The sequence below is a fragment of the Erinaceus europaeus genome, chromosome 4 (assembly GCF_950295315.1).
Source record: "Erinaceus europaeus chromosome 4, mEriEur2.1, whole genome shotgun sequence".
NCBI classification, from domain to species: domain Eukaryota; kingdom Metazoa; phylum Chordata; class Mammalia; order Eulipotyphla; family Erinaceidae; genus Erinaceus; species Erinaceus europaeus.
Genome location: NC_080165.1, coordinates 8,369,493 through 8,397,227, shown reverse-complemented (window position 1 = coordinate 8,397,227; position 27,735 = coordinate 8,369,493). Strand labels below are relative to the sequence as shown.

Below are 27,735 nucleotides of genomic sequence, written 5' to 3'. Positions count from 1 at the left end.
ATCAATAACTACAACAACAAAACAATAAGGGCAACAAAAGGGAATAAATAAATGAATAAATAAGAAAAAAGATATTTAAATAAAGAAAGCGCAACACTATGATTGACACTGTAACTGCAGTGGTCAAAGATGACATAAGTTACTAGAAGAAAAACCGCTAACCCCAAATCTGTCTGAGCAGCTGAAGGTGTCCTCCATCTTCAGTTTGCATGCAGGCACTTGTGCACTGACACAGTACCAAGAACACAGCAAAACACACTCCATTCAAAGCGAGTTTGTTGCAAACAGCACATAATTAGACCTTGCTTTCCTCTCCAGTCTGACAACTTCTATCTTTTATTGAAACGCTCTGTACTTTTACATTGATTGTAATCACTGGTGTGGTAGGTTTGAAGCAATCATTTCTTCATTATTTTCTATCCATCCCATCTGATCCCCGTTTCCTTTTTCCTGTTTTTAATGTCTTTCTTTATTAATCAAAAAATGCCTCAGCATTCTATTTTATTTACAATACTGGCATCCTAGCTGAAATAGTTTTGTTTAGGTGGTTTCTCTAGGGTTGGCAGTATGCACCACCAGATTATTATAATCTCTGTTAAAATAATATTAATTTCACATATAAAAGTCCTACACCAGTATACTTCCATTTATCCTTACTGTTCTTTGGGCTATTATTATAACACATTGTACTCACTTGTATTTGACAATCCCCACAGTGAACTTTATTTTTGTTTTACTAATCTTGGAGATCAGTTTTGCAATGAATAACCATATCTATTTATTAAACATACCACTGGTTTGGCATCTATATAAAATTAAGGAATGAAGCTTCGTATAACTGAATAAGTATACATCCCACACCTTTCCCAACACCAAAACTCTACTTAACCATTGTCAGTAGCCCAGCAATCCCTTCTACCTCTTCCTCCCACAGTCCCCAGCCCCTACTCCCTGCTAGGAAAGATCATTTTATGACTTTCTTCTTCCTAATCTATAAATGAACAAAAAAGCTTATGGTATATATCTCTGCCTGGTTTATCTTGCTTGGTCCATTCAAGGTCCAAGGTCACAAGGTCCATTCAAGTTGTGCCAAATAGTAATATTTGTTTATATATTTATTATCTCAGTAGCATACCACTGTACGTACCTATCAAAATGCCTTTCGTGTTTCTTCAATGACTCTCATGGGCACTGAGGTTGTTTTGATTATTGTAAGTAATATAGGGACGCATGTGTCTTATAAAACTATTTTGCTTATGTGTTTTATGTAATTACCCAGGAGTGGAATTGTTCAATTACATGGTAGTTCTATGTATAATATTTTGGAGGAGTTTCACACACACTGTTTTTCCTATAGTGAGAATAAAGCATTAATATTCTGACCAACACTGAAAAAGATTACTTTCGCTTTATGCTTTTGTCAGTGCTATTTCTGTCTTTTTGACAAGGATACTCTTTCAAATGTGAGAGTATATTTCATTACACTTTTATTTTTCATTTTCTTTTTCTAATATATTTTTTTTAATTAACTTCATTTATTTGCCGGATAGAGAGACAGCCAAAAATAGAGAGGGAATGAGGTGACAGAGAGAGGGAAAGTGAGACATCTGCAACACCACTTCACCACTCCCAAAGCTTTGCCCCTACCTATAGGTAGGGACTGAGGGCTCGAACCCCTGTCCATGCTCATTGTGACATGTGCGCACCATCAGGTGCACCACCACCCAGCCCCTCATTTTCCTCAGACTGAGCAGTGACAAAAAAGTTTGCATGTGCCTATTAGTCATCTGTACAGTTTTAGAGAAGTGTCTATCCACATCTTCTGCTCATTTGCACTGGGGCTATTTGTTTAGTTTTTTTTTTTTTTTTTTTTGCTGATTTTTCTGGATATAATTCCCTGGTCAGATATGTGAGTCCCAAATATCCAGTCAGTAGGCTGTGTTTTCTATTTTGTAATGATTCCTTTCACTATATAGGGTTTGGTTTGTTTGTTTGATGTAGTCCGATTTGTTTATTTTGTTTTCATTTCCTTCTTCAAGGGGATTACTTCCCCTAAGACATTTTTTTAAATATTTATTTTATTTATTTATTCCCTTTTGTTGCCCTTGTTGTTTTATTGTTGTAGTTATTACTGTTGTTGTCGTTGATGGATAGGACAGAGAGAAATGGAGAGAGGAGGGGAAGACAGAAAGGAGGAGAGAAAGATAGACACCTGCAGACCTGCTTCACCGCCTGCGAAGCGACTCCCCTGCAGGTGGGGAGCCGGGGTTCGAACCGGGATCCTTATGCCGGTCCTTGTGCTTTGTGCCACCTGCACTTAACCCGCTGCGCTACAGCCCGACTCCCTCCCCTAAGACATTTATAAGCAGGATGTTCAGAACAAGCATTTAAATACTCTTCCATTTTGAATTAACAGTTTCTCACATAGATGCATAACATTTGTTGCTTGTTTTGTAAAGATTTAAATTTATATCTGGCACATTTTTCTTCAGTCTAAAGAACTTTTGTTTATTTTTTTAAAATATATTATCAACATTCTTGCCATCAAAGGTCTGTGTCCCTACCCCCCCCACACACACACACAATGGAGCTGAAGGTCTACCCTTACCCACCCCCAGTCATCTCCACCCCTCACCCCCCAGATTTTTTTTTTCCTTTGGTGTAATACTCCAAACTCAGTCAAATTCTGCATTGCCTTTCTATTTCTGTTCTTTCTCAACTTCTGTTTATGAGTGGGATCATCCCCTAAAGAACTTTCTTGTGTGTAGTATGTGTACTATAGTGTTGATCTTAGAATTTTGACACATTTTATTTAAGTTTTTGTTTTGATCACATTTTTGATAAATTATCTTGCATGCAAATTTAAATGGATAGTTTTTATTTTTTGGTCTTTGAGTAGTTTATAACATTCCCTTGTCCTTGAGAGCAGAATTCTAGGTTGAGTTTCTTTTTCTTTCAACACTTTACAGATATCATTCCTTTCTTGCTTTGCATTTGCTTTCTGATGAGAATTCTGCTCAATTGTCACTTTGTTCCTCTGTGTATAAGAGACTTTAAAAGTAACTCTGGTTACTATTAAGACATCCCCTCCCTTTCCTTCCTTCTTTCTTCCTTTCTTCCTTTCCCTCTTTTTCTCCCTTCCTTCCTTCTTTCCTTCCTTCCTTTCCCTTTCTTTCTTTCTTTCTTTCTTTCTTTCTTTCTTTCTTTCTTTCTTTCTTCCTATTGCCAAAGTTATGAATGGGGTTCAGTGCTCACAATGGCCATTTTTTCCTTTTATTATTTTTCTTTCTATTTTTATTTGATAGGACAAAGAAATTAGAGGGAGGGAGAGATAGAGAAGGAGAGAGAAAGAGAGACACCTGCAGACATGCTTCACCAGTCACTGTACTTTCCCCAGCAGGTTAGGTGTAAGGGCTTGAACCTCCTGCCAGTACGTGGTCAACTCTGTACTCCATGGCATGCCCCATTGCCTAGATCCCCAAGATTTTCTTTCCTTCTTTTTTTTTAACCACTGCATTTTTTAAAGCAATTTATTGGTAACATCTTACTTATATTCCTCTTTCTTGAAATTGAACTTCACAGATTTGAGTGGATATATTTATTATAGTTGACATTTTTCCAGTCATTTTTCCTTCTCTTTGTTTTTTTAATCTGTTTCTCTACTGTTGTTTTGGGTCTCCAACTGCATTGAAAATATGCATCTTAAATATCACTCTACAAATCCCTAAGAGTAGATTCATTTTTTTTAAAAAAAATATTTATTCCTTTCTCTGCCCCACTGAATAATCTTTCTTAATGTTATGCTTTTTAATGGAAAATAAAGTGTGAAAATATTCTGCTTTTAACATTTCTTTTTACTGGATAAAGAGTAGTTATAATGGGAAGGAACACAGAAGCGGGTGTTTATGAGAGACCTAGAAGTAGACTCAGTGTTGTCCAGAGAAATGACATAAGAAGTTAAGACAGAATCTACCAGAGAGTCTATACAGTCTGCTTAGAAGTTGCTTATCGTCTGCTTTTACTTTATTGGTCACAAAGCCCAACACAGAGTCAAGGAAATTAGAGATTTTATAAGAGTGTCTGTAACAGGAGAACGGTGTTGAGAGTCACTGGTGACTGACTACATAGCAAAGACCTAAATCACTGAAATTATTTCCCACACCTATTGGTGAGATAATCACATATTATCAAGGTGTCAGTACTTTCAAGAAATAAGATGTGTAAGGTCAACATGGCACAAGATTTTGTCTAGAAATAGACAAAATCGACCAAACTCTGCCTTACTCATTTTTTAAATTACTGATTTAGTTTTACATGAATACAGCAAAACCAAGAATCGCTGTCTTTTACACCATGGTCATTTCCATTTTCCGTATTAAATTAAAAAAAATTAAATGTGAAATCTCTTGCATCTATGTGAGGATGTTTTTATAATCCACATATAAGGTCTAAATAAAACAAGGAAGGGGGGCCAGGCAGTCACACACCTGGTTAAGCACTCATATCACCATGTACAAGGACCAGACTTCGAGCTCTCACTCCCCACCTCCAAGTGGGGCACTTCACAAGCAGTGAATCAGGTCTGAAGGTGTCCCACCAGTTCTGTCTCAATTTCTTTCTGTCCTATCAAGCATTATAGAGGTTGGGGGTGGCCGTGGGCAGTGGTGGATTCATATGTAGTACTGGCACCGAGCCCCAGCGAAGTCCCTGGTGGTTAATGAACTAATAAATAAATAATACAAGGGAGCACCAAAAATCTAGCAAGAAATGTTTCTGTGTTTGTGATAAAAATATAAGCGGATTTGTTTTAAGCTTAAACTGATACTTCTTTAGAGAACTGTCTGGACTTCTAACAGTGCTGACACTTTAGCAGATTTTCGGAACTGTAGTTGTGCCTATTATTTCCACAGCCTACTTGCTTATTGAATAAATATCTCTCTCCAGGATAGCAGAACCTTAACTCCTCCAGCACCCATAAAAATGTGACCTAGCCCTTTCTAAGTCTCCAGCAGCAATGCGAGCAGAACCCAGGAACCCAACCATTGTTACTCCCAAATTTTTGCTAACCTGACACCACATCTTTCCCTCAGAAGCTTGCTTTTACCATCTGCCCGCCAGCAGACAATGTATCCATGTATTTCCAAAGTTTCCAATCCTAACCCTGGCCTGGTAGGTAAAAATAAGTGTTTGTTACCTGACTGGCCTTCACAGACCAATCTCTGACCAACACCCCAAGAAGCAGCTTCATAAAAGAGCCCCTCCTTCCAGAGGGGTTAGACTGTAGCTGCTTATACCAAAGTGTTTGGATTTGTGTTACATCCAAATACCTAATAAGTAAACATTTGCTCTGTAGCCACTTAAGCACATCAGAAAAAAAGAAGAAAAAAAAAAGCAATTTACTGGAACCTATCTCTTCTTTAATGAGAAGTCACTAGCATATCTTTAAATATAGCTGTTCTTCTGGGGGTAGGTCAGTCACCCCAATAGTCATGAAAGCAGATGGTCACTGATATCCCCACGGTTCAGATACGGCTTGTATTATTTACTCCAGGAGAGAAAAATACCATTTATAGACCACTTGGCAAGTGTAAAAGCAAGGTCAGAGAGGAACTGAGATTTGTACAACCCATGCTTCTGTTGAGGGACACAGGCTCACACCGCCTCAGATCAATGACAAACAAGTAAGACCAAAAAAAAAAAAAAAGAAAGAAAGAAAATTGCCTTTTATCTGAGTTTCTTTTCATTATTGTGTGGAGAACAGAATTAACTTAGGAGAGAAATAAAGTGTGTGCATGTTACTGGCCTTAAAACTGTTCTACAATAAGCTATAAAACATCCACACCTATATCTGTATGTACCTCGGTCTACATTATATATTTACGTGTCATCACTGGAACCTCACTGCTTTGGGTAGATCTTTTCAGATATTCTCAGAGACAGAGACACAGACACAGACAGCAGCCACAGAAACAAAGTTTCTTCCAATGCGGCGGCGGGGGAGGGGGGCAGGCTCAAACCTGTGTTGTATAACTGACAAAACACTAGCCAGGTGAACAACTTTTCTAGCCCAGAACAGATTTGAATGAGAGAATATTTACTGCTTTCCTCTGTTACCTCCTTTCCATTGGTTCAACTACCACCACTTTCAAAATCAGACCCACACACAGTCAGACACGTTCTGACCACATGTTCCGACCAATATTTCTGCAGTAGTGAGCACTTTGAAATGCAATTTTATTTGGATGTCTCTGATTATTGAAATATAGTTGTATTTTATTACCATAAGTTAGCCTCATATTCTAATTGGTGTACACACACACACACACACACACACACACACACACATACACACACACACATACACACAAAATAGGTGTACTTCATTAAGATAGTTTTTTTTAATTTAAGGTTATTTTCTAATTTATTTTCTTTTTAAAAAAATTTATTACCTTTATTTATTGGATAGAGACAGCCAGAAATGGAGAGGAAGGGGAAGATAGGGAAGGAGAAAGATAGAAGGACACCTGCAGCCCTACTTCACCACTTGCAAAGCTTTCCCCCTGCAGGTGGGGACTGGGGGCTTGAACCTGGGTCCTTGTGCATTGTAATATGTGTGCTTAACCAAGTGCACCACCACCTGGCCCCTCTAATTTATTTTCTAATGTCACCAATACCACAGCTCACTTTTCACTTTTTATGGACTTTTTTATACTAACCGATACTTTTTCTGCATGCAGTCTGTACTCAGTAGCTGAATACAGTGGCATTCCACTTATATCACAATAAAACCTATTTTATGGCAGCTCTGAGCCACAATAAAAGAATAAAAGTTTTGATACTTAGTTCACTAAAATGTTCTACACAGTGCTGAGGCACAGAATCTGTCTTGACATCCCCTGGACCGGATGGATGTCAGTTTTATGGTTAGGGAGATGAGGTCCCCTGCTGCTACACGCAATGTAGGGTCCCAGTGACATACTCACTGCGGGGTTCCCAGAGCACTTATGCCATAGACAACCAAGCATTCATGTTGTGACTAGGTTTCTGAAGTCACTGACAACGGATTTGTACAATTAAGTCTTTATTTACAAAACCAAATATGAAAATGGATAGCATGGAAAGACAATGGTGAAAATAAAAGGGTAATTAAATGAAACAGAGAAGACTTATTTCACAAGTGAAGTAAGTGATAGATGAAACAGAAGACAGAAATTGTGTTTACTCTAATTTAGATGCTAGGAGAATCTTCTAGTTCTCCCCTCCTGTGTATGTGAGTTTGAGGAATAACGGGCTTTAATGGTTGATGTGCTGTTCTCTCTCTATACTGAGTTGCCCTACAGAAAACTCCAAGCTTAGCTTTGCTACAACCTCACTCTACTAGCATATTCCTTGGCACATAGTAATTACTCGATGGTGTTTGTGGAAGGGAAAAAAAAAGTAATGTAGACTATGACATGAGGAAAAGACATGAAAAGATTTATTTTCAAATACTTTAAAAAATATATTTGATTTTGGGATAGAGACAGAGAAATTGAGAGAGAGAGAGAGAGAGAAAGAGAGAGAGAGAGAGAGAGAGAGAGAGAGAGACCTATAGCACTGCTTCTTTGCTTGTGAAGGGACCTCTCTGCAGATGGGGACCAGAGGCTTGAACCCAATGCCATCAGCATTGTGACACGCGTGTTTAACTGGGTGCACCACTACAAAGCCCCAGAAAGAAGAGACTTCTAAGAGAATGAACAGTAGGAATCGTATACGCAGAGTCTTAGAAGAACTAAATGAAGATAACACTTTAAGGTAACTCCTATATTATGATTAATTTCAAGGAAAGTGTGATGAAAATTGTGTAGGGCTATAAAATGGTCACAAAGAGATATCAGCTGAATGAACCTGTGCCCTCTGCAGAATCACACCAGCCTTCACCAGCTCTCGATAGGGTGGAGTTAGTCATGTGCATTTTTCAGAGGGAGAAACAGCTTTAAAAGGAATTTGTGGCTTGAGTGAAACCAGTCATTATTTCTCTAGGGATGTTCAGATGCCAGGCTCTTCTTACTATAACAATGGGTGTTAGGGTCATGGCATGTCATGCTGAGAACCAAGGTCAGATGTCGGGTTGCATCAAGGGGGAGAGAGAAGAGACCAGGAACTTGTGGCAGAGCGGGAACGCAAATCTTTATTCACGCGGACACCCCAGAATTGGGTGTGAGCACAGCAGTTCAGGCCACGTGGAGCTAGCAAAACGGCCGCCTCCCACTATGCCCAACAGCCCTTCTCCAGGTCGGGTTGTGGAAGAGAAAAAAGCAAAGAGAGCAAAAGCGGACATAGGAGAGGCTTTTATGGGAGGATTCCGGAAGTGGCAAGTCGGGACGGGATTGGCTAGGAAAGGGGGTGGAGAGAGGCAAAAGGCATGCTGGGAAGGGGGAAGCATCCTTAGCAACTGTTTTGATGGTTTTAACTGAATTAGCAATACCCTGAGGGGATAACGTGGAGGATATCTGTAAATAATGCTTACATAGAAATATAGTGGTTTGTGGGCCCTGCCAATGTTCAACCACATCTGCACAATTCCCCAACAGTTAGAGCTCAGAAGTCGTCAGACAGACAATCAACCTTTGTTTAGTGGCCCAGTGCATCAGATAAGGTACTATGTATGCATGACGATTATCAAATAAAAAGACCTGCTTATTGAGGTAATGAGACTCAAATTCTACCATAAGTGTGTGAAACCTTTTGCCAGAAAAAGGAAAACAATGTTTATGCAAAAATAAAATAAAAGGTAAATGACACAGATAGATACTAGTCATGGCGGGGGAGGAGGGACACCCTACAGGCATGAAGCCCCCAGTTAGATCTCCTGCACTGCATATTCCTCATGAGGACGTCTCAATCTCATAAAAACAAAGTAAATGTTCACCACTACTGTCACCTCCAAAACATGGCAGGCCTATGGTGATTTACACCGTCAAAGGTTAAGTAGTAACAGCTGTTATGATCAGTGCTGCAAGGGACTGGCATTCTAAAGCTAAAGTGATCACCAAATACTTTCACAGCTAGGGGACTGTCAACGATACTGGTTAAAGCAGGAGAAGTAAAGAATCAGAGGCCAGGTGGTGGCACCTGGTTGAGCACACATGTTACAATGCCAAGGACCAGGGTTCGAGCCTCTAGTCCCCACCTGCAGGGGTAAAGCTTTGTGAGTGATGAAGCAGGGCTGTAGGTCTCTCTCTGTCTCTCTCCCTCCTTTCACTCTCGATTTATGGCTGTCTAGAAGAATTAGTGGGGGCAGCGCAGTGAGTTAAGCACACTTGGTGCATAGTGCAAGGACCGGTGTGAGGATCCTGGTTTGAGCCCTGGGCTCCCCACCTGCAGGGGAGTCGCTTCACAGGTGGCAAAGCAGATCTGCAGGTGTCTATCTCTCCCCCTCTGTCTTTCCCTTCTCTCTCGATTTCTTTCTGTCCTCTCCAATAACAACAACAACAAAGGCAACTAAAATGGGAAAAATGGCCTCCAGGAGCAGTGGATTCATAGTGCAGACACTGAAACAACCCTGGAGAGTAATAATAATAGTAATAATAATAATAATAATAAATGTAGGGGGGAGAAGATTAAGGTCTCAGGTTCAGTCCCACACACCACCATAATACAGAGCTGAACAGTACTCTGCTAAAACAACAACAAATATAGTAGGGGGAGGGAAGACTGCAGAGAGGTAACACACAGGGCTTGCATGCCAGAGGTCTCAGGTTCAATCCTGGCTCCACCAATAACCAGAGCAATGTGGTGTTCTGGTAAAAACAAAACAAACAAACAACAACAAAAATTAGTTATTGGAGCCAGTTGGTGACTTACTCAGTCAAGCACACATGTTACCATTAGGATCCAAGTTCCAAGTTCAGTCCCCTGGTCTCCAGTAGTGGGGAGAAGTTTCAGCAGTGGTGGAACAGTGTTGCAGGTATCTCTCTCTCTCTCTCTCTCTCTCTCTCTCTCTCTCTCCCTCTCACTGTCCTTTTCAATTTCCCTCTCTATCTCTATGTCTTCCATTCTATATCAAGAAAAGGAAAGGAAAAGAAAAAAAAAGGTCATTAGTATCAGTGAAACTGTGCAAGAATTACACTCCAGTGATAACACTAATGGCAAGAGAGAGAGGGGGGAGAGGGAGAGGGAGAGGGAGAGGAGAGAGGAGAGGGAGAGGGAGAGGAAGTTGTGACACAAACTATAGATAAATTAATGATAATCCTGAAGAATTTCTCATTTTGATCAGTGCATGCAGTCTCCTCATTCAAAGATATTATTGTAAGTTCCTGCTTCTATTTTCAAAATGATATACAAAGTGGTATTTTATCATCCATTTATCAACATGTCGACTTTGATCCCTAGTTCCCCATATACCACAGTGGTGCTCTGGTTTTTTGTCTTCATGTGTATGCATGATAAATAAAGAAATAATACAAAAAGTAAAATATATTAAATAGATATTTAAATAGAAAATAAATAGACTTGGGGGAGAGATAGTGTTGACATACAGTCACTACACAATAAACTGGATAGAATTATTCTTACACTACAAAAATATTTCTGCACTGAGTGGAAGCTAGTGGCATTTGCAAGTGTCCTGAATGCCTTCTGCCACCCCAGCCAGGTTGGAAAAAAAAAAACAAAAAAACAAAAACCATTGTTCAATTCTTTATATGGTCCCCAAACTTAAAGATTATCTTTGGTTATGGCAGAAAAGTACCACCACCCTATCATAACTCTAGAAAAAAGTTTATCATTGGGGCTGGGTGGTGGCACACCTGGTTGAGAGACATGTTACAGTGGGAAAGAACCTGGGTTTAAGCCCCTGGCCCCCACCTGCAGGAGGAAAGCTTTGTGAGTGGTGAAGCAGGGCTGCAGGTGTCTCTCTGTCTACCTCCTCCTTCCTTCTTGATTTCTGGATGTTTCTATCCAATAAATAAAGATAATTTAAAATAATCTTTTTTTAAAGTTTATCCTTTTTGGATATTGTTAAGACAATTGTTATAGTGTTAGACATTTGCAGAGGAGGAATGAGATACAGATATATAGAGAAGTCTTGGGCTTACCTCCCCCAACATAAATTGCAAAATAATATCAATACATGATAAAAACACACAGGATCTTACTTTCCACAGCAAGAGAGAAAAAGTCAACATCCAGGTGTGAGGACATGGGCAGAGGTGCTAACCCAAGAATTCCTGCCCCTTTTCCCCATGTGGCTGCAAATGGCTGAGACTCACAAGGTCTGAGCCTCTAATCTGGAAAGTTTTGCTAGAATTATGGCATCCCACTACAATGATAAAACAGTGAACAATTAAGGAAATTAAACGTGATAACAGAGAAAGGGGGAGTCAGAGTAGCAGTTCTCCCAATGGCCTGGTAGATTGGCAGACCCCATGTTGCCAAAAGGAATCGGGTTTGGAAAGTGGATTAAACACTTAGATGAAAGAATTTTGGTACTTTGGTAGTGATATATTTTGAAGAAGTGTGACATTATACTTCTGAAACATTTGTAGTCATGTAAACCAATGTCACTTCAAAAAAATTATTAAAAAAACCCACAAATTTTAAAATGATTAAAAAATTAAAAAAACAAAAGAATTTTCTCAGTAATCCCTTTCCTCCTCCAAATGACAGAATCACACTGCTCTTCCCAGCTACCAAAAGATGTTATAGATTCAAAATGGCTCTTTTTTGATCGGTAGAGACAATGCAGTGCTTTTTTTCCTAACTATCTTTATTTATTTAATAGAGACAGCCAGCAAATTGAGAGGAAAGGGGATATAGAGAGAAAGAGAGACACCAGCAGCACTGCTTCACCACCTGTGATGCCTTCCCCCTGCAGGTGGGAAGTGAGGCTTGAACCCTGGTCCTTGCACACTATAACATGTGTACTCAACCAACTACACCATCATACACTGCCCCACCCCCAACACAGTTCTTTTTTAGCTTCTTACCAACACTTTCACACAAGAATAGAATCTTGTGTCAGCTACATGGATGTATCCTTCTCTGAGTAACTGCCCACACGGGCATCAGCACAGCAGCAGGATGGCAAAAGGGCCAGAACTTCACACAGCATCTGCCCCAGCTCCAGCTGCGCTGTGACATTTCTGTGACAGCCTGTCTGCTCCCAGAGATGAGTCACGGAAAATCAGAGGCAGGAAAGACCTATTAGATCATTTCATACATATGTCTGGCAGCTAGGTATCATTTCCTAATGCCTCAGTCAGTCAGGGTTTAAATAGCCTATGGGCTAGAGAGCTGTCATCCTGCCTTCTTCCCCAAGAATTCTCTCTACTACAAGCAGCCAAATGTTCAGTGTTTGGTCTTGGTTACTCTGTTACTCTAGTTCTCTACAGTTATATCATATAGTTACTCTATAATTATATCATGGGTACTCATTTGCCCCCACCTGGAAAAAAAAAAAAGACAAAGAAAAAAGCTTCAGAGAATAAACAGTTTCAGGAAAAGCAAAGGACTTGGTGAGGGAAAGAGAAAATGATAAAGTAGCACTTTTTCTCACTTCAGCTCAGTTTATTACAGTCAGAGGCTTACTCAGCATTATTCAGCTCCAGCTCCTTTCACCATAATTATTGTAACTATGACTGAGCAGTTTGGTTTGAGTTTCTACGTTTACCTCAATCTCAATTTTTATTTTTCATCCCTTTCCTTTATATATTGTGATTACTGCCCTACCTCGTCATTACCAGGCAAATAAAGTCTGTTCAAAATATAAAGATGACTATTCTGTGTCTCTGTCTTTCAGTTTTAGCTAGACATAAGAGAAAAGATAGTAAGTTTGACACATCCTTTTTTGGATAGTCTTGATGACTGAGAAAATTGTCTTTTTAACATGTGTTCAGTTGGTAGGGACTATGATGGGCCGTTCCCAAGACTTACCTTAATTTGACCCTTTAAGCAAGGCTCACTGCATACAGACCGGACCATCCCACTCTTGTTCATCTGGATTTTGTAATCGTCTATGTTCAACACTCCTTCGTGCCAGGTTCCGACATGGACATAATCATAGCGATTAGCCTCAGTGTACTGCAAATTCATGATATCATACCTGCAAAGGAAGTCTCCTGTGAGTCTCAGAATACATGGACAGGATGCACAAAACAAAGAATCTTGATCAATAGATCAGAACAGAAAGGAGATAACGCTGGAGTATTTTCACATCCTAACTCCTAACACTAAATATTTTGCTTGACATAAACATTCTCTCGGATTTTCCAAAATATGTGTTGCATTATTCAGTTTGTTCCTATATTATTCATCTTACAAAAGTACATATTTATCATGTACTTTGTCTATTCTGAAAGCAAAATGATGTGCACTGAGTTGATAAACTTAACAATTTGCTAACTTAATTTTTTAACAATTAATAATCTGTGAGAACATCCCTTTATTTATTATTATTGTTGTTGTTGTTGTTTGCTTATTGTTGTTGTCCTCATTCCTGGATCTCTTCTCCAGGGTGATTGCTAACAATAGAGAGAGAGGTGGAAGGAGAGAGAGCAACATATCACAGCATTACCCCCAGTGCTCTGGGATTCAGAGCTTAAACCTGGCGTACACACACACACACACACACACACACACACACACACACGCACACCTTCTTTCTGAGATGTTCTGTCTTGCTGAGAACATTCATTTCTTAGCTTGATTACTCTTAATGCAAATCTCCTTTTCATATTCAGTTGCCATTTCATTACAGAGGTTAAAAGAGGTGAGTTTTACTAGTTTGGAATCTTTTATAGGTATTAATAGAGCGAGAAATCTGAGAGGTGTGTCTTTAATAAGCAAATACATTGGGGATATAACATCTTGAGAACTGACATTTAAACCAGTTTCCTCCCTGATTAGGATTTTTTTTTTAATATTCAAATAAGTGGGGTCAATTATTTCAGTTCTTCTTCTAGCGTTTGCCAATTATTTCAGTAATTTCAAATGTCACAAAGTCACATAATGGCAACATCTACATTGAAGGATAGTCATAGCAGCCAGAGTCCTTGGGGGGAGGGAGGGAGCAGGTTCCCTCACTTTCCAATGTGGGCAGCCCAGAGCCTTGTCCATGTAAAGGAGAGAACACAGCCCTTGACATCGGAGTGTGTCAATTGCCATTTCTGTGCCAGCATTTTAACAGCAGATCACAGCACTTAGGAACGTCATTCACTTCTTTAAGACTCGTGGAGTTTTTGTGGCTATTATTAACAGAAAGCTTGCAGAAAGCATTTCTCAACTGGAACCTATGTCTGCGTGAGGGAAGGTATCCTTTATGCTTGCATTATTCTGAGCATTCTCAAGAGCTCTGGTTGTTTCCTTTACTATCAAAAGCTACCACTAGGGAATGTTTTTTCTTTGACATAGCTCTTTGTCTTCCACTCACTGAAAATTCTCTGGGATTTTTCAATCTTCTTTCCATGTTACAATAGACTTCCAAGTAAACGATATAGCGATTGAAAACATGCATTCTGGATTGCATGACCCTGACCCTCACTGACCCTGAAAACAGGACTCTTCTCTCAGCAGTACCTGAGTGGAGTCTTTACCTTTCTGAGCCGGAATATGTCTTGCTCTTTTTAGCTTGACTCAAAGAAACGAGGTGATTCACTAATGCATAGTCCTTCTCCTCAGTTCTCTTCTAACCTGCACTGCACCTCTGCCTTGTCCATCCCAGGAATCTTTTTCTCTACATCTGATACAGACATAGAATTCTTCTCAGTACAGCATTCTACAAGTCAACATTTTTAGTATTCTTTTTTTTTATTTTTAAAATTATTATTTTTTTATTTATTTTCCTTTTTGTTGTCCTTGTTGTTTTATTGTTGTTATAGTTGTTGTTGTTGATGTCATTGTTGGATAGGACAGAGAGAAATGGAGAGAGGAGGGGAAGATAGAGGGAGAGAAAGATAGACACCTGCAGACCTGCTTCACCACTTGTGAAGTGACTCTCCTGCAGGTGGGGAGCCTGGGGCTCGAACAGGGTTCCTTACACCTGTCCTTGCACTTTGCGCCATCTGCACTTAACCTGCTGCCCTACCGCCCAGCCCCCAAGTCAACATTTTTGGCATCTCAGACCTAGTAATTTATTCCTGGCTTAGTACTTTATCCGGACAAATAATTTCCTTTACTGACTTTTTTTTTCATTCATCTGTGCAAGTGTATTCTGTCACCCCACAGGATACCCAGTGGCTACTGTGGACCCAGGTTCTAGTACTTTCTATAGATCACTGTGCCTCACAGGGAAATAGATGCTCACAGAGTAAGGGGGTGGCCTTTTACTTCTCCAGGTAAACACAATTTACTGAGTAAGAGGCAAAAAGGGCACACCCTGAGTGATTCATGTTTTAGTCGTTACGATGTTTCACTAGTATAAGATTCTTACTCCCGTTAGGATTCTTACTCCCGTTGATGTTGAGACATAGCGAATGCTTCTCAGAGTAGCTCCCTGCCTGATACCCAGGTGGGCATTCCATGTAGGCTGGTGGTTCGGTTCACACCCATCCTGTTAGTCAGTGATAATAATCTTCACCATCAAAGTTTTCACTTTAAGTGTGTTATAGCTATAAAGCTTGCTGAAAACTTTTAGTATGAAGTTTCCATTTTAGTGGGTCAGACAGTGGAGCACTTGATTAAGCACAGGCATTAGAGTGCACAAGGACTGGGGCTCAAGCCCCTGGTCCCCACCTGCAGGGGGAAAGCTTCACAGGTGGTGAAGCAGGTTTGCAGGTGTCTGTCTTTCTCTCCCCCTCTCTATCTTCCTCGCCTCTCTCCCTTTCTCTCTGTCCTATCCAACAGTAATGGCAACAATATTAACGACAACAATAAAACAACAAGGGCAACAAAAGAGAATAAATACATAGTTAAAAAAAGAAAGGTATTTTTAAGTTTCCTTTTTATATTTATGTTTTATTCCATACTATTCCAGTATAGCTTCTTAGAGACTTAATTTTGTTTCCCAGTTCCAATATACCGAGGGGATATTGATTATGAGATTTCTGTTATTATAGGGGAATATTTCCACGTTGCCCTTGAATTGATCCCAGTACATTATGCCCTCCATCCAACCATCACCTATAGGAATCAGGCCCACGTCCTTCCCTTAGGAAAGCTCCCTATTGCTTTTTGTCCCTGAATCAGTTGTGATAATCCATTGAGGATTAACCCTGTATAGCTCATACAGAATTTCAACAAAAGCTTAGCTGAAATGACCACTTTAGAATATTCTTTCCTATAAGTCAGTTTCCTGAGACTTCCGTTTTTTGCCCATGTTCTCAATCAGAAAACTCAGCTTACCTTTCATGAGTATTCAAATCTAGAAAAGTCGCACTATGTTACTATGAAAACACATCTGTTTAAAGTCTCAAAAGCTAGAGAAAGAAAGAAACGCAAATATACCCAGGAGAATATACTGACCAACTTCCCCCTGTGATGTGTGTGCTAACAAACACTGTCCCAGGGTCATTTCCCAGCATGCAAGCTGTCACTTATGCAGCATATTCTCATGGCATCAACTACGACTTCACAGCATTGTCTCAGCACATTCAGCTTAGGTCACATGCTGATGGACTGAAAGAAGTAGAGAGGGACCAATACAAGAATCATGGTCTGGCAGGTATCGAAGCAGATGGAGGTGATTAAAACAGAAGTTGGACTTGGATTAAGCTGACCAATTTCCAGCAAGAAGAAATGACCCTTGTCAACAGACCCAGAGGAAAACTTAGGGTTGGATTATATAGTTAAAGATGGAAGAGTGACAAGCTAGAGTTGTATGCTTATATTCTAGAAAGCATATGACTAGAGAGAGGTTGGGAAACTTAGCTGCTGCTGATCTAACTTTGTACCTGTCCCCTGTGCTGAACACGTAATGTCTCCACTTGAAATCTAACTCTTCCATGACCTGGTGCCCTGTGAAACACAGGGCTATAATTGTGGTTTGAAGGGGAGAGTGGTTGGTGTTCTGAATCTCAGACGCAGTTACTCCTGGGTCTATTTCCTAAATTGTCCACAAGTCATCATAATAGACTGTTCCATTCATCTCATTCACATTTCAGCCTCAATGACATCGTTGAAGCAACTGAATAAACACATTGTTTTTGTTGTGGACAATACTTATATTGTATGTCCTTCTTAAAGCTGTCAGGTTCTAACAGGGAGAATCTACTTTGGACCACAGGGCTCTTAGGACCCATGAGGCTTCTCTAAACAGAATTTAAAGTTTGCATGAACAGAAGAGATGGATGGAGCATTATTAAGGCTCATATAATCTCTTATAATGCCTTTGAAAAAAAAAAGAGTTGCAGGAACTCTGCATAATTTTAGGAGTAGCGAAAGTGCACTGGGATGCAGTTTAAAAAAAAATTAAAAGGCTTAGTACCCTCATAAAACTGAGACTTCCTTGTCCACTAGCTACTCTCACTGTGCCTTTATATGTATTCTTTACTTTCGTTGACAGTCAGTTTTATCACCTGTGAAAAGAATAATGGCATGCCTCTAGTAATGAGGATTACATTATATGATATTCCATTTTAACACAACAAGGGCTTTCCAAAACAGTTCTCATTCTGCAGAATTATACACCAATATTATAGCAAGGCTAATGAGAAATGACCAATTGTTGACATACTGCCAAACAGTCAAAGATGAGGGCCTTTCTCATTCCTATTGCTGGTTTCAGTTCTCTTTCCACTATTCTTATGATCCCTTGTCTTGGTAAATCCATAGGGATGAAGCCAACTATTCTTTATACTAATATCATCATCTGTGTACCAATTAAATACAGGTCTTGTGCTATTTTTTTAAAGTACTATGGACCGGACTGGATGGGAAATGACTTGGGAATTAATTTTCCTTTGTCCTGACTAATTCTTTGAGAGCCAGAGACTCAGTTCCCGGGAGGCAATTATTTCCTTTTTTTTGTTCTGAGAACAAACACTCATTCTGAGAACAAACATTAGTTTGAGAAAGAGAAATACAAAGGTAGTATTCGGTTATTTCCCTATATATTTTTTTAAGGAGGCATGCTATTAAAACATTATTCATCCAACACAGCACAGAGGGCAGTTAATCAGAGAGAGGCTAGACTGTGCTGATGGAACCAGGGAACTTTCTGAGCGCACACTGCTATCCATCTTCACTTCGTGGACTCGTAGCGGACGGCGACAGCTGACAAAGTGTCATTGTATGGCACAGAATTGTGAACACCTACCAAAACTCCAAGGCCTTAAGTAATTTGGATCTAATGTCAGCCTTGTGCTTTTACCTAGCTAGCTGTACCTATACTAGGGACACTCCAGAAACGACAGGTCACAATCGAATCACAGGCTATGTGGATCCATTCGGGAGAAGATGGATTTACCTTCCGGGAGCATCACCCTTGTCGTCAAACCGCACCTCTTCCCCAGACACACCAATGAACGTGGACTTGATTAAGAAGTCCAGGAGTTTCCTGCCATCGATGGGTTTCATGGCATCGCAGAGGCCCACATATCCTGGGCAGAGGGCGTGATGCATGGTCTGCAACCCATGGGCCATGGCATAGATGGCATTGATGACAAACCCCATCTTACTGTCCTGGACATAGTTTTCTTCCAGACTTTCATTCCCTGTAAACATAAAAACAAATGAACACCATGATTGTGATAAGAAAGTGTCTGTGCTTATTGAGTTGTCAGATGTGTTTCAGGACTCTCAAAAGAAAGAAAAGAGTTCTGGCATCGAGAAATAATAAAAGTGACCCACCAGCTTAAGCTTTGCAGTTAGTTCTAGAACTTTTAGTATATGTGCAGAATGTTCATTCAATTTCATTTTCACATTCAATAATGGTTACATAATTTTAAAAAAATAGCATGAAGATGAAGATAAAGAACTTACAGATATTTAAGGAAATTCTTTTTAAAAAATATTTTATTTATTTATTAATGAATAGAGACAGAGAGAAATTGAGAGGAATGGGAAAGATAGAGAGAGAGAGAGAGAGACAGAGAGACACCTGCAGCCCTGCTTCACCACTCGTGGAGCTGTTCCCCTGCAGGTGGGGGCCAGGGGCTTGAACCTGAGTCCTTTTGCACTGTGATGTGTGCCAGGTATGCCACCACCTGGCCCCTTCAAGGAAATTCTTAAGGAGCAACAAAAATAATTACCTCTTGGTTCACAAAGTCTTATATTAAAGTCGCTTTCTATCAAGGAACTGAAAAGCATTTTTAATTTTTATTTATGTATTTATTTTGCCTCCAGGGTTATTGCTAGAGCTTGGTGCCTGCACTATGAATCCATTGCTCCTAGAGGTTATTTTTTCCATTTTGCTGCCCTTGTGGTTACCCTTGTTGCTGTCATTGTTATTGTTGCTGGACAGAACAGAGAGAAATCGAGAGAGGAGGGGAGACGGCAAGGGGGAAATAAAGATAGACACCTGCAGACCTGCTTCACGGCTTGTGAAGCAACTCCCCTGGAGAGGAAAGTCGGGGACTTGAACCAGGATCCTTACCTTATGCCGGTCCTTGCGCTTTGTGCCATGTGCCTTTAGCCTGTTACGCTACCTCCTGACCCTCCCATCTTTTATTTTCTTTATAACAATCCACAGTGCATAGCAAGCTGTTTACATAGGAGTTAATTCTTATATTTTCTTTTGGTGACTTCACTAGTTTTATCATCTTCAGGACCACAAAAAATGCAGAATAAATAGAAAAACTAAGTTTCAAGATCTCTTTTTATATGGGGTTGACAGCATAGACATTCTTAACAAATATGGTTTTTTTTTTCCTATGCTCAGGCTAGTCATAATGTACACTTTGTCTTATGTTCAGCTTTTGCCTCTGCATATCAAAAAACCCCCTGCAAACAGTTTTACAAACAAAAGTACTGCATTAGATACAAGTGCAGAGAGAAGGGAGTCAGAGAGCATCTAGACTGCAACAGAAATGTTAGTGTTTTGACTTCGATGTTGAATTTGGGGCAGAATAGTTTTTTTTAAAGAATTCTATTTACATGTCACATTTTTAGATACAGGCAAAAATGTTAAGGAAAAAAAATACGTGTATGTACTTTGCAGTAAAAATAAAAAGTACCAGAACAGTTGAAAGTGGGGGAAAGATTCAATTTTAACCTATTTTCAAGGTTGTTCAATTTGAAGTTTTTGCAAGTGTAGATAATATTTTTCCTAAATTGAAAGACTATTTTAGAAAAAAAAAATGGAAGAGTAAATAAGGAGCATTTTAAGATAAAATTGTACCACGTGAGAATGAAAGCTGCCGGAGGCGGGCGGTAGCACAGCGGGTTAAGTGTACGTGGCGCAAAGTGCAAGGACCAGACGAAGGATCCCGGTTCGAGCCCCGGCTCCCCACCTGCAGGGGAGTCGCTTTACAAGCAGTGAAGCAGGTCTGCAGGTGTCTGTCTTTCTCTCCTCCTCTGACTTCCCCTCCTCTCTCTATTTCTCTCTGTCCTATCCAACAACAACATCAAGAACAACAACAACAATAACTATTACAATAAAACAACAAGGGCAACAAAAGGGAATAAATAAATAAATCTAAAAAAAAATTTAAAAAGAATGAAAAGCAGCTTCTTTTCTTATTATTTTTGGTATTATTTATTCATTTATTGGGTTGAAACAACCAGAAGAGAGCAGAGAAAGGGGTGATAGGGAGAAAAAGGACCCAAATTGGGGGTGAAAATGTTTTGCAAACAGCTATCATGGGCAGATGAGAACTCTTAACCACATTCTGCAGACTATCAGCCTTCAAATCGGATATATAAAAATAGCTTAATAAATTATAAAAAAAAGGAAGAAGAAATTGTATCCATTTGTCAATAACTGGACTATACACACCATTATTTCATCAATAAAATGGCCTATGGGGGGATTATATGACACAAAAATTAAAGTCATTGAACTATACCTGTCATCCAGAAACCCTGACTCTTAATGTTAGTTTGCTTTCTTTTTTCTATTTTTTTTTCTGTCTCCAGGGTTATCATTGGAGCTCTGTGCCTGCACTATGAATCCACTGATCCTGGAGGCCATTTTTTCCCTTTTGTTGCCCTTGTTGTTTATCATTGTTGTGGTTACTACTGTTGTTGTTATTGATGTCATTGTTGGATAGGACAGAGAGAAATGGAGAGAGGAGGGGAAGACGGAGAGGAGGAGAGAAATATAGATACTTGCAGACCTGCTTCACAGCTTGTGAAGTGACTCCCCTGCAGGTGGGGAGCCTGGGCTCGAAAGAGGATCCTTAAAAAAGGATCCTAAAGGCTGCAAGAGAGAAACAAAAAGTCACATACAAGGGAAAACCCATAAGATTATCTGCAGATTTCTCCACTCAAACTCTAAAAGCCAGAAGAGAGTGGCAAGATATCTATCGAGCCCTGAATGAAAAAGGGTTTCAACCAAGGATAATATATCCTGCTAGACTTTCATTCAAGCAAGATGGAGGGATCAAAACCTTCTTAGACAAACAACAGTTAAAGGAGGCAACCATCACCAAGCCGGCCCTGAAAGAGGTACTAAAAGACCTCTTATAAACAAGAACATCACTATAATACTTGGAATATATCAGAGTAAACAAATTGTTTTTTAGAACAATGGCACTACAATACATTAAATCCATAATATCAATAAATGTCAATGGCTTAAACCCACCCATCAAAAGGCACAGGGTGGGGGGATGGATCAGAAAACATAACCCAACCATATGCTGCTTGCAAGAATCCCATCTGTCACAACAAGATAAACACAGACTTAAAGTGAAAGGATGGAAAACTATCATACAGGCTAACGGTCCACAAAAAAGGGCAGGAACAGCCATTCTCATCTCAGACACGATAGATTTTAAATTAAATAAAGTAATAAAAGATAGGCAAGGACATTACATAATGATTAGAGGATCAATCAGCCAAGAAGACTTAACAATTATTAACATCTATGCACCCAACGAGGGACCATCTAAATACATTAAGCATCTACTGAAAGAATTTCAAAAGTACATCAATAGTAATACAATACTAGTGGGAGACTTCAATACCCCACTCTCACACTTAGACAGATCAAAAAAGCAGAGAACCAATAAAGATACAAGAGAATTGAATGAAGAGATTGACAGACTAGACCTCTTGGACATTTTCAGACTCCTCCACCCCAAAAAACTGGAATACACCTTCTTTTCAAATCCACATAACACATACTCAAGGATAGACCACATGTTAGGCCACAAAGACAGCATCAATAAGTTCAAGAGCATTGAAATCATCCCAAGTATCTTCTCAGACCACAGTGGAGTAAAACTAACATTTAACAACAAACGGAAAATTATTAAAAGACATAGAATTTGGAAACTAAACAACATGCTCCTTAAGAACCACTGGGTCAGAGACTCACTCAAACAGGAAATTCAAATGTTCCTGGAAACTAATGAAAATGAAGACACAACCTATCAAAATATTTGGGACATAGCTAAAGCAGTACTGAGAGGGAAACTTATAGCCATACAATCACATATTAAACACCAAGAAGAAGCCCAAATGAACGACCTTACTGCACACCTCAAAGACTTAGAGGAAGAGGAACAAAGGAACCCTAAAGCAACCAGAAGGACAGAAATCACTAAAGTTAGAGCAGAAATAAACCACATCGAAAATAAAAGAACCATACAAAAGATCAATGAAGCCAAATGTTGGTTCTTTGAAAGATTAAACAAAATTGACAAATGCCTAGCCAGACTCACCAAACAAAAAAGAGAGAAGACTCAAATTAATAGAATTGTAAACGATGCAGGAGATATCACAACTGACACCACAGATATCCAGAGAATCCTGCGAAACTTCTATGAAGAACTATACGCCACCAAGCTAGAGAATCTGGAAGAAATGGAACAATGCCTAGAAACCTATGCACTTCCAAAACTGAACCAAGAAGAACTACAAAATCTAAATGCACCAATCACAGACAAAGAAATTGAAACCGTTATTAAGAATCTCCCCAACAACAAAGTCCTGGACCAGATGGCTTCACAAACGAATTCTACAAAACTTTCAGGAAACAGTTAATACCCATACTTCTTAAGCTATTCCATAAGATTGAAGAAACAGGAATACTCCCTTCCACCTTTTATGAAGCCAACATCACCCTGATACCAAAATCTGATAGGGACAGAACAAAAAAGAAAAACTACAGACCAATATCTCTGATGAACATAGATGCCAAAATATTAAACAAGATCTTGGCCAACCGGATACAGCAACACATCAAAAAGATTGTTCATCATGACCAGGTGGGATTCATCCCAGGAATGCAAGGCTGGTTCAACATCCATAAGTCAATCAATGTCATTCACCACATCAATAAAAGCAAAGCCAAAAACCACATGATTATCTCAATAGATGCAGAGAAAGCCTTTGACAAAATCCAACACCCATTCATGCTCAAAACTCTACAAAAAATGGGAATAGATGGGAAATTCCTCAAGATAGTGGAGTCTATATATAGCAAACCTACAGCCAACATCATACTCAATGGACAGAAGCTGAGAGCATTCCCCCTCAGATCGGGGACTAGACAGGGCTGTCCACTGTCACCGTTACTCTTCAACATAGTATTGGAAGTTCTTGCCATAGCAATCAGGCAAGAGAAAGAAATCAAAGGGATACAGATTGGAAGGGAAGAAGTCAAGCTCTCACTATTTGCAGATGATATGATAGTATACATAGAAAGACCTAAAGAATCCAGTAGAAAACTACTGGAAGTTATTAGGCAATATAGCAAGGTATCAGGCTACAAAATCAATGTACAAAAATCAGTGGCATTTCTTTATGCAAACACTAAATCTGAAGAAGAAGACATCCAGAAATCACTCCCATTTACTGTTTCAGCAAAATCAATCAAATACCTAGGAATAAAGTTGACCAAAGAAGTGAAAGACTTGTATACTGAAAACTATGAGTCGCTACTCAAGGAGATAGAAACTGATACCAAGAAATGGAAAGATATCCCATGCTCATGGATTGGAAGAATAAATATCATCAAAATGAATATTCTCCCCAGAGCCATATACAAATTTAATGCAATACCCATCAAAGTTCCACCAAGCTTCTTTAAGAGAATAGAACAAACACTACAATCATTTATCTGGAACCTGAAAACACCTAGAATTGCCAAAACCATCTTGAGGAAAAGAAACAGAAATGGAGGCATCATACTCCCAGACCTTAAACAATATTATAAAGCCATCATCATCAAAACAGCATGGTACTGGAACAAAAATAGGCACACAGACCAGTGGAACAGAATTGAAAGCCCAGAAGTAAATCCCAACACCTATGGGCATCTAATCTTTGATAAGGGGGCCCAAAGGATTAAATGGAAAAAGGAGACTCTCTTCAATAAATGGTGATGGGAAAACTGGGTTGAAACATGCAGAATAATGAAATTGAACCACTTTATCTCACCAGAAACAAAACTCAACTCCAAATGGATCAAAGACCTAGATGTCAGACCAGAAACAATCAAATACTTAGAGGAAAACATTGGTAAAACACTTTCCCACATACACCTCAAGGACATCTTTGATGAATCAAACCCAATCGCAAGGAAGACTAAAGCAGAAACAAACCAATGGGACTACATCAAATTGAAAAGATTCTGCACATCCAAAGAAACTATTAAACAAACAGAGAGACCCCTCACAGAATGGGAGAAGATCTTCACATGCCAGACATCAGACAAGAAACTAATCACCAAAATATATAAAGAGCTCAGCAAACTTAGCACCAAAAAAGCAAATGACCCCATCCAAAAATGGGCAGAGGAAATGAACAAAACATTCACCACAGAGGAGATCCAAAAGGCTAACAAACATATGAAAAACTGCTCTAGATCACTGATTGTCAGAGAAATGCAAATTAAGACAACACTAAGATACCACCTCACTCCTGTAAGAATGGCATACATCAAAAAGGACAGCAGCAACAAATGCTGGAGAGGATGTGGGGACAGAGGAACCCTTTTACATTACTGGTGGGAATGTAAATTGGTACAGCCTCTGTGGAGAGCAGTCTGGAAAACTCTCAGAAGGCTAGACATGGACCTTCCATATGACCCAGTAATTCCTCTCCTGGGGTTATACCCCAAGGACTCCATAACACCCAACCAAAAAGAGGTGTGTACTCCTATGTTCATAGCAGCACAATTCATAATAGCTAAAACCTGGAAGCAACCCAGGTGCCCAACAACAGATGAGTGGCTGAGAAAGCTGTGGTATATATACACAATGGAATACTATGCAGCTGTCAAGAACAATGAACCCACCTTCTCTGACCCAGCTTGGACAGAGCTAGAAGGAATTATGTTAAGTGAACTAAGTCAGAAAGATAAAGATGAGTATGGGATGACCCCACTCATCAACAGAAGCTGACTAAGAAGATCTGAAAGGGAAACTAAAAGCAGGACCTGATCAAATTGTAAGTAGGGCACCAAAGTAAAAACCCAGTGGTGAGGGGTAGACATGTAGCTTCCTGGGCCAGTGGAGGGTGGGAGTTGGCGGGAGGGATGGCTCACAGTCCTTTGGTGGTGGGAACGGTGTTTATGTACACTCCTAGCAAAATGTAGACATATAAATCAGTAGTTAATTAATATGAGAGGTGGAAATCAATTGTATGTCTCAAAGTTTCTCAAAAGACAAACTGAATCTTTTTAATATATAGGCTATGTATTTGATATGCAGACTCTCTCAAAAGCCTAGACCAAGTAGATTAGAAGCATCCAATAGCACAGCTATATACAAGATACTGGGTACTGTACAGCAAACCATAACAAAGGGACTTTTCAAAGTTAACCCAATTAACAAATAATGTGATGATAATATTAACTATCGATTGTCTTTTTGAACCCTAAGACAGCAGGAACCTCACATCTTCACTATAGAGCCCCTACTTCCCCCAGTCCTGTAACCCTTGGATAGGGCCCACTTTCCCGTATGCATCTCCTAATCCAAACCAAATAATATTGCATCCGCCGATCACAACCTAACCAAAGCAACGATTGCCACCTCAACATGCTTCACCTCAGACTGTATCCAGAGACTTCACGTGTGGAATGACAACCCTTCAACTTCATTACTCGGGTGAGACCTTTCCTTTTATAGTACACTCTAATTTCATCTCAGGTAGGTCACTTTCTAACAAAGTCCCATATTCTAGATATACACCAGTTTCTGTGAGAGAGAGCTTATGTTCACACGTATCCATAAACTACTGCAAAATATATACCTGAAAGCAGAAGTACACTAGAGTTTGCAGTGAGTACCTCCCTAACACTTCCTCTCCACTATTCCAAGCTTGGGATCCATGATTGCTCAACAAATTGTTTGGCTTCATATGTTAACTCTCTTTTCAATCACCAGGTTCCAGATGCCACCAGGATGCTAGCCAGGCTTCCCTGGATTGAAGACCCCACCAATGTGTCCTGGAGCTCAGCTTCCCCAGAGACACACCTTACTAGGGAAAGAGAGAGGCAGACTGGGAGTATGGACTGACCAGTCAACGCCCATGTTCAGCAGGGAAGCAATTACAGAAGCCAGACCTTCTACCTTCTGCAACCCTCAACGACCCTGGGTCCATGCTCCCAGAGGGCTAGAGAATGGGAAAGCTACCATGGGAGGGGGTGGGTTATGGGGATTGGGTGGTGGGAATTGTGTGGAGTTGTATCCCTCCTACCTTATGTTTTTGTTCACTAATCCTTTCTTAAATAAAAAATTTAAAAAAAAGCAAAAAAAAATTTATTTATAAAACAGAAGTACTGAAAAGACCATAGGATAAGAAGGGTATGATTCCACATAATTCCCACCACCAGAACTCTGTACCCCTCTCCTCCCTGTTACTAGAATTCTTACTGAATTGTAACGTTGCCTTATGATCACAGAATATATGTTTTGCTTGTTATTGGTCTACAGGGTACATTTCTTTGGCTAATAAACCAGGAGGCCTATATTTCAGATCCTGTCCCATTATCACAAAGTCCTGCTCTAAGGTGAAGTCTGGATATTTCAGAGATTCTTGACCATTGTAGTAGAGGGTTGGATTACCACAGCCATCACACATAAATCTGGATGTCTGGCTACTGCCCTCAGGGCCTGGGAAAGCTGGAATAAACTCAGTATCTTATGGTGTTGACTATAAACCACTAACCCCCCCCCCCATAAAGGAAAAATAGATAGTTATTGCTATAACCAAATTATTTGGCAATTGGGTTAACTTTAAAAATTCCATTATTGGGATTTAATAAAATAGAAAGGGTGATGATGGTATCCCAATACTTCCTTGATTCTTGTTCATTCTTTTATTCTCAGTGATAATGCTGGCATATATATATATATAGAAATCTACAGAGGAGACACTTTTCTGGTCACAGAGGATGGGATATTTTAGTTTACTGCGTCACTAAAGTACCAGTGTTGTTTGGATAAGGTTTCTCTCTGAGATGGTTCTAGAGGTGCATCACTGTGACTCTGACCAATCTAAACAATGGTCTGTCGGGCACTAAGCCAGCTCCCCCCTGCATTCCTGATATGATGGCCTATCTACATAATCATTGTTTTGCTTGCAAGTTCCCCACCCATTCCATCCCATTGATCTATATTCTTTCTACCTTGAGACCCTCCCCGTCTGTAGGGTAACATTAATCCCACCAGTTAAAACCCTCGCAACAGTTGCTAAGGAAATTTC

General features: G+C 39.7%; 1 protein-coding gene across 2 annotated transcripts in view; it reads right to left on the bottom strand.

Moving 5' to 3' along the window:
* Positions 1-27,735, bottom strand: part of GRM1 (glutamate metabotropic receptor 1) — a 460,470-nt gene that overhangs the window by 57,331 nt on the left and 375,404 nt on the right. For both annotated transcript variants that reach the window (XM_007517840.3, XM_060188722.1), the window contains exons 5-6: positions 18,383-18,629; positions 12,916-13,084 (exon numbers count right to left, since the gene is read on the bottom strand). In XM_007517840.3, the coding sequence (XP_007517902.1) occupies positions 12,916-13,084; positions 18,383-18,629 (416 nt within the window). The remainder of the gene's footprint in view (positions 1-12,915; positions 13,085-18,382; positions 18,630-27,735) is intronic.